Source organism: Dendroctonus ponderosae, unplaced genomic scaffold (genome assembly GCF_020466585.1).
Source record: "Dendroctonus ponderosae isolate FM_Combo_2020 unplaced genomic scaffold, Dpon_F_20191213v2 Dpon_F_20191213_5, whole genome shotgun sequence".
Classification (NCBI taxonomy): domain Eukaryota; kingdom Metazoa; phylum Arthropoda; class Insecta; order Coleoptera; family Curculionidae; genus Dendroctonus; species Dendroctonus ponderosae.
In genome coordinates, this window is record NW_026018715.1 from 13659582 (window position 1) to 13666247 (window position 6666).

Below are 6666 nucleotides of genomic sequence, written 5' to 3' on the forward strand. Positions count from 1 at the left end.
TTTTTCTAAAGAAATCTCAATGCATGAGTATTAAAGAAATTTTTAGATACTCACAAAAAACAATATGTATCCATTGGCGATAATTTGCATAATATTGTAGAGCATAATGATTTTTTTCAGTTCAAATGGGGGGCGGTCTTTCATGTAGTTCGGCGCCCAGGTAAGAACGAATTTAAACCAGAAATAAATTATGAAAATAACAGGAAGTGGCGTAGACATTAATGGATAATCCAGGGCACGTGGATCTGAAACGAAAAAATTTATAATTAATCAATTCCGCACAGATTGACCATTTGAATAATAGCATTCAATATTAGGGTTTGTACAAAGGCGCCAAAGTGACCTAGAATAACCTCCGATGTTAGGACATATGGATCCATTGTTTTAAAATCAGTCGAAAATCAGTTAAAATTTACATTTTTATCCTGCCGAAAATTTATTTCCAAAATGGCCCAATCAGAGTCTCAAGGGCTTGAACTATAATCGCAGTTTTAATACCAGATTGATACTGCGGTTTGCGTTCTTTCCAAGCTACAAAAACTGCTATAGAATTAATCGTGGAACCAAATAAGATAAACTGGTTTTCAATTTAATAAATTATAAGAAGCATCCACTTAATTAAAGAAAGGTTTAGCGTTAAACAGTTGAATGGTGTAGCGCCTCCTAAAGAACCCAGGGGAACTAACCGTCTAATTATTCCACTTTACTTAATCTTAAATGCACACAAACTGAATACATTAAAAAATCAATGTAACTCTATCAATGTAAATTGCTAAATACCTGCGATATCGTCCATTAACCAAAAGTACCCCTCATACACACGCTTAAGTATCAAAGCCATTTTCGGTCCTTTGTTGAGCAATTCACTGACAAATCACCGAAATCAGGCCTAACATTGATTTGGAAAAAGAATTGCGAACCGTCTTTCCAGCGCCACGAAACCAAATTAAGTAAAAACCGTATTGAAAGCGACCAAAAACCTTTGACATCGAAATACCAATGACTGCGTGTTTATGCTAAATAGGAAAAAAAGCCGATCGAAATTAATTCCATTGTTTTTAATTCCGACAGCAAAATCTGAGAAATTGTGGCAGTTTTCCAACCAATCAAACCCACCAAGGATTTAAGGACATGATGTGGATGGGCAAAAACAAAACGTTTCAAATAAATAATTATTCACTATACGAAACATACGACCACAACAGATCTTGCTGGAATTATTCCGAATCAGTTTCCCAAAGCAGAACATTGCCTTCAAAGGACGATTCAAATGGGCCTTTAAACAAATATTCCCCCAACTTTATTCGCTCTGCCGCATTTTTATCGGATTCACTGGATAAAATACGCTTTCCTCCTTCGCGACTTTCATTAAAGATCGGTTCTTTGCTGATTCTTCTTAATGCTGCCTTGGAATTATTCGTTCGCTCATCAAAGGCTTGCCAATCTTCATTGGCAATTGCCAACAAATCCTCCTGTGTTAGGTCTTGTTGAGCTCCGCTCTTATTGGCCGGCAAAGTATCCGAATTTGCGACCCTATTCATCCTTGTGGGCAGCGAAGTTGTTCCCGTACTGGACTGTCCATCCGCATAAGGATTGAAACTGGAGACGATAAAAAGCATTTCAAACGTCGGATTCTTCAAAGTCACGCACAGAGGACTGCAACAAACACCTTTAGATCCCACTCAAACCTCAGCCGACCAACACTTGCCTGCCGCCATTATCGAAGTCCAGGCCAACATTCAAGCTGAAAACGTCTGCAAAGGCTATGGCTGCCCTTAGGGGCTTTAACGGGAAGTTAATAGTGGTTGCCTCACTTATCCGGTATAGGACAAACTCTGAACTGTTGAGAGTCACTTGGCTTCGCACGGATTTCGGCTTATGCGGGGCACCTACCAAGAAGCAATAGAATTATTCAATACAATTATCAACGTTAATTACCGACCATTAACGTAGTTTCTGGCAATCATCTTAGTTTCTGAAATTTCCAGCGTGATATCGTCATCCGAATTGCTAAAAAGCACTAGCAAATTGTTGTAAAACTCATTTCCGGCACAGATATTATTGTTTTTGGGGCCGGAATAATCATCAAGCTGCAATACTTCGGGCTCCATAAGGTGCAACACTTGCGACAACACAATATCATCTACTTTATACTTGAGCTTAAACTGTATTGAGTCGCTGTTGGGGTTCAGCTCAATCTTCAGCGATTCCAACTGAAAATGCTCTGCTGGTCTGATAACTAAACGAAAATGAGCGCAATCCTTACCTTCCTATCCAGTTGGGTCCCTTTCAACAATTGCAGCATAGTTTTCACATGAACTTTACAACAGATTGGAACATTTCGGGGCTGCTTAGGGCGATCAATGTCATATAAGGAGAAAAAACTATCCAGCAGGTGCATTTGGGCGCAGATCGTCTTGGCCTGATTTAGCGTTAAAAAGGAAAGTTTATCTGGTTTAGCCTCCATGTAAAGCTCATCTCCAACTTTGGCCAAGGCCACAATTGCTCTACCTAACACTGAAAGTAGGTTTTAAATGAAACTTTGTATAAAACACACTATTTTCTGGAAAAACACCTTTTACATTTGGGCCTGGAATCAGACAATTCATGATAATTTCCAGTTAAAACCTGCAACTGATCCTTGTGAGTCTCCAGTTTCCTTTCTGATCGCTGGCAGTTGATTTTCTGTCACAGGCAAGAAAACAGAGAATGTTTTCACATAATTTCCCTTAAGCGGAGATCTGGAAAATAATTGGAATTGAACAGATTTTAATTAATTAAAGAAGAAAGCAAAAACATTCAACAACTCTTGTTAACTACTTTTGTCCCTGAAGGTTTAGTAAATTTGTGAAAAGGGGCTCAACACTCAACGTCACTTTTCATTTAAAATTGAATTTAATCGGTTTTACAGAAGACATTGGAATAAGTTTGGCTTTGGCTCTTGAACCCAGTGTGGTAATTTACGCAAATTTGCAGGTCTGGAAGGTCTTTAACACGCAAACTACACTTAAACCCATGAAAAACACCGGTAGCCAACTAGAAAATGCCCTGAGGATGCAGAAAGAAGCCACAAGCGCTCCAGTCACAACTTGACCCATTGAAAAGCCGACTCCCCCTTACCTAGACTCAATTGAGACACACATATTAAAGGTCCATCGCAATTATTTGAAAAATTGAGCACAATTTGCGGTTAACCGGGGCCCCAAGTCAAGCTTTGCAGGTTATGGCGCTGAAAGAGTGGTTATACTTGAGCACATGTTTGGCAACACTGGGCATTTTCCGCTTCTTCCAACAATTTTCTAAGGTTAGAGCGCATTTCGGGGCATTTGTTGACATTGATTAGTTTAAGCCTTCCTTAGTTTTTAATTAATTGTTCCTAATGAGCAGCGGTTCTGCACAGCCCCAAATCAAAACAGAAGATGATCTGGCTGGCCGCATTATCGAGCTGGCGAAATCGCGACCTGACGGAATCCCCAACAAAGAGCTACAGGAAAGTGTGCCCGGTGTGCCCCTTTCTGAGCTAACCCAAACCATCAATGCTCTGCTGAAAAGCGGGACTTTTGAGCTATTCGGCAACAAGGGCGAGTTGTTCTACAAATTCAAAGATCCCACCAAAAAATCCGCGAATAAAGGCTCGGACAATGAGGAGAAAGTTGTCTACAAAATCATCGAAGAAGCGGGCAACAAAGGCATTTGGATAAGGGATATTAGGTAGGCCTGAAATGGTGCGGTAGTAAGTGGAGAGTGTGTAGTTCGCATCATTGTTTTGGGTTGTTTCAGGTTCAAATCCAATATAAACAACACGCAATTAAACAAGGTGCTGAAAAGCCTTGAAGCCAAGAAGATAATAAAGGCTGTGAAGTCGGTGGCAGCCAGCAAGAAAAAGGTCTACATGCTGTTTGACCTGGACCCTGACAGCTCAGTAACAGGAGGCGCTTGGTATCAGGATCAGGATTTCGAAAGCGAGTTTGTCGACGTTTTAAACCAGCAGTGCCACCGATATTTAGTGCAGCGACTAGAGGATGCAGTCAAACAGGGTAACTCACCCTCAAAGCCTCACGAGCACCCACAGGCGATAACACAGCATCATTTCCAGGTGGAGGCCCTTTGATGGTCCGCAACCGCTCCTATGCAGCTTCCTCAGAAGTCCAGAAGTTCATCTCGGATCTGGGCATCAGCAAGGTCTCATTAAGCATAGCGGACATTGAGAGCATCCTCTATACCGTAGTGTTAGACAACAACGCCGAAAGGGTGGCCGCAGCAAATGGCACATTCCTTTACAAGGCTGTTAATAAATTCCTAGCCGTTCCGGGCTTAGTGAAAACCACCTGTGGAGTTTGCTTGCTGGCGCAGCAATGCGGGAAAACAGGTTCGATTAATCCTAGTAGTTGCGAGTATCTTGCAAATTGGCTCGATGAAATTTAGGGAGGATTTCTTCAGCTATTACACGCCAATCGATTGCAATGTTTTGTTGTTTTTGTTTCCCGACCAAACCCAAAATTGCGCACATATTCATAGGACTATAAAGTATTATTCCCCAGCTTTAATTTGAAGGCTTATTAAGCGAGCTTGAGTCTTCAGTCAAAGTTTTCCAGCTCTACTCCAAAACTACGTATAAAAATGCTTGTGCTTGTGTTAATAATACTATATTAAATAGCGAGTCTAACAAATAGTTCCTGGTTTAATTAATCAGTTCTACTTTCGTCCATCTCGGTACATTTTTTGAGTCTCCTCCGAATTGATCATGGCGTTGGTCACTTCGGAGTTTCTTTTGCCGTTGTGCAAAGGGAGGCGGTAGGGAATGACTGGAACTTCCATTGGAGGAATGAACTCTTTGGGGCGCAGCTGGTAGGCCAACCAGCTGGCTAGTTGATGGGCGCCAGGACTAGCATACTAAAAAAATATAAATCATAAATAAGTTCAATGGAAAACGGATTTCTGCATACTTACATCTCGCTCTATAAACCGGTATTCGTCATTTCCAGTTGGAAATCCATTAGAGAAATGATTAGCGATAACAATAAGGCATAAAACAGAGCTGAGCGTTGTTTTCAACATTTTTTCTTATGCTTGCACAGTTTTTCAGCCGTTAAAATTGCCGATAAACCAACGAAACACTGCCGGTTACCATTTGGAGGCCTGCTATAAATACCTAGATTTCACCCACTGTCACCCCATTCGGCAATAGCTGTTCAGGACATTCTTATTACTCGGTTATTAGAATTGTCTTAAAGTTATCAACCGGGACCTGAAACTGGCAGCTTAAATATATCTCCAGTTTCTTAATATAAATGCGTATTTTCCCTTTAAAATAAAAGATGATTGAATTGAACGTAAACAACCAGGGGAATTGGAATCGCAGAAAAACTATGATTTAATGTTCGCTTGTTCTACACTACTTTATTTGCCACTGCATTTCAAACTCTCTCTAAGCTCTAATTTTCCTTATAGGGGTTGATGTCGGAAATGAGCCGCACAACATCCCTGGAAAATTCAGGATTTCGTTTTCCGTTCAGTCGATTGAATCCGTAGAGTTGCATCAGAGCGCTGCTCAGCTCAGAGTTTCTGGCCTGCAACCCATGCAGCTCTGGATCGCTCTGGTCTTCGTCCATTTGCGGCACCATGGGGTAGTTTTTGTAGAGGAGCTGTTTCCAGCACAGCTCGCTTTCTCTACTATGCGGCTCCTTAGGAAAGGGGGCGTTTTAAGAGCCAGATTTTTTAAGGAGTTTTACTTACTATCAGGTCACATCGGATCACATTGGCGCGTACGCTTGACACGAAAAGAAGCATGCAAATTGCCAAAAGCCTCAGCAACATCTGAAAAAGCGTTAGTTTCAAATAATTGTCAATGAGCACTAGATTTTTTACCGTTTCGATTTGGATTTAGCTGGAAGAATCGAAAATTTATATAAAGCTTTCAGAAGCCGCGGTACACTAGAATGCACCTAGAAGCATTCTAGGAATATATAGGAAGTCGCTCCGGGCGTGGGTATTCAATGTTATATCCGCATTAGCCTTATTCAAATAGTTTTTAGCAAATTAATATTGATAATGTGTCGACTTTTTCGCCGGTATTAACTGGGCCAATCTATAGGGTGAAAAATTCAGCATTCCAGCCCTGGAAGAGTAAATTGAGTCCAACAGGCGTTAAGGGAACAGAGGATAATGAATATTTTTGAAAGTTTAAGTTTCCTTTATAATTGAATCTATTTTTCCCTGTAGACTTGACTTGTCAAATCTCTGTTGCAGTCCTTGGTAATAATTGTCGGGTTTTTTTCATTAATTTCATGAAATTTTGTGTGAGAAAATGCAATGATGACCACCTTGTTTGAAAATCCACAACTTCCGGAAAATCGATATTAATGCTATTTTATTATAGCCGAATGTTCTAACTGGAATTTCTTGCTTTATTACCGTACCGGTACTGACAAGTTAAGGCTTCCGCTATTTTATGACAATATTGGCGGAATTAATGGCAATAAATTAGATTGTAACTTTTCTCTTAATACTTGGATCATCACAAGTGCGTATACGCGAAAGTATTCAAACATTGAAACTGCTATAATTAACCCCGCATTCGTCGTAAATCATTTCCAATTTGAGGGCTTTTTGCGTACATACATTTTATTCGCAACAAAACCAGTTTTTGCGGCCGTAGTGGAAAAT

General features: G+C 40.4%; 4 protein-coding genes and 1 long non-coding RNA gene across 6 annotated transcripts in view; 1 reads left to right on the top strand and 4 right to left on the bottom strand.

Moving 5' to 3' along the window:
* Window positions 1-1018, bottom strand: part of LOC109545552 (elongation of very long chain fatty acids protein) — a 3486-nt gene extending 2468 nt beyond the window's left edge. Inside the window, exons 1-2 of the mRNA XM_019916317.2 lie at window positions 781-1018; window positions 55-245 (exon numbers count right to left, since the gene is read on the bottom strand). Of these exons, the coding sequence (XP_019771876.1) occupies window positions 55-245; window positions 781-841 (252 nt within the window). The 5' untranslated portion in view covers window positions 842-1018. The remainder of the gene's footprint in view (window positions 1-54; window positions 246-780) is intronic.
* Window positions 1019-1158: 140 nt separating this feature from the next.
* On the bottom strand, window positions 1159-3245 carry LOC109545550 (cell cycle checkpoint control protein RAD9A). Of its 2 annotated transcripts, none has more exons than XM_048666640.1 (6): window positions 3121-3245; window positions 2576-2741; window positions 2267-2517; window positions 1943-2213; window positions 1709-1889; window positions 1159-1599 (listed from the first exon to the last, which is right to left on the bottom strand). In XM_048666640.1, the coding sequence occupies exons 2-6, from the start codon at window positions 2607-2609 to the stop codon at window positions 1218-1220; spliced, it is 1119 nt and encodes a 372-aa protein (XP_048522597.1). In that variant the 5' UTR covers window positions 2610-2741; window positions 3121-3245; the 3' UTR covers window positions 1159-1217. The 2 variants fall into 2 exon arrangements, with proteins under 2 accessions (XP_048522597.1, XP_019771874.2); XM_019916315.2 differs by having other exon boundaries at window positions 1159-1656; window positions 3121-3244.
* A 44-nt stretch (window positions 3246-3289) lies between these two features.
* Window positions 3290-4464, top strand: LOC109545551 (probable DNA-directed RNA polymerase III subunit RPC6). The gene is made up of 3 exons (XM_019916316.2): window positions 3290-3711; window positions 3781-4037; window positions 4097-4464. Exons 1-3 carry the CDS (start codon window positions 3380-3382, stop codon window positions 4423-4425), a joined length of 918 nt encoding a protein of 305 aa, XP_019771875.1. The 5' UTR covers window positions 3290-3379; the 3' UTR covers window positions 4426-4464.
* A 166-nt stretch (window positions 4465-4630) lies between these two features.
* LOC109545554 lies at window positions 4631-5107 on the bottom strand. The gene is made up of 2 exons (XM_019916319.2): window positions 4951-5107; window positions 4631-4893 (listed from the first exon to the last, which is right to left on the bottom strand). Exons 1-2 carry the CDS (start codon window positions 5056-5058, stop codon window positions 4696-4698), a joined length of 306 nt encoding a protein of 101 aa, XP_019771878.1. The 5' UTR covers window positions 5059-5107; the 3' UTR covers window positions 4631-4695.
* Window positions 5108-5373: 266 nt separating this feature from the next.
* LOC109545553 lies at window positions 5374-6476 on the bottom strand. Its single transcript, XR_007281535.1, has 3 exons — window positions 5869-6476; window positions 5737-5817; window positions 5374-5684 (listed from the first exon to the last, which is right to left on the bottom strand). It is a non-coding gene; the product is annotated as an uncharacterized LOC109545553 (long non-coding RNA).
* Between the last annotated feature and the right edge of the window lie 190 nt (window positions 6477-6666).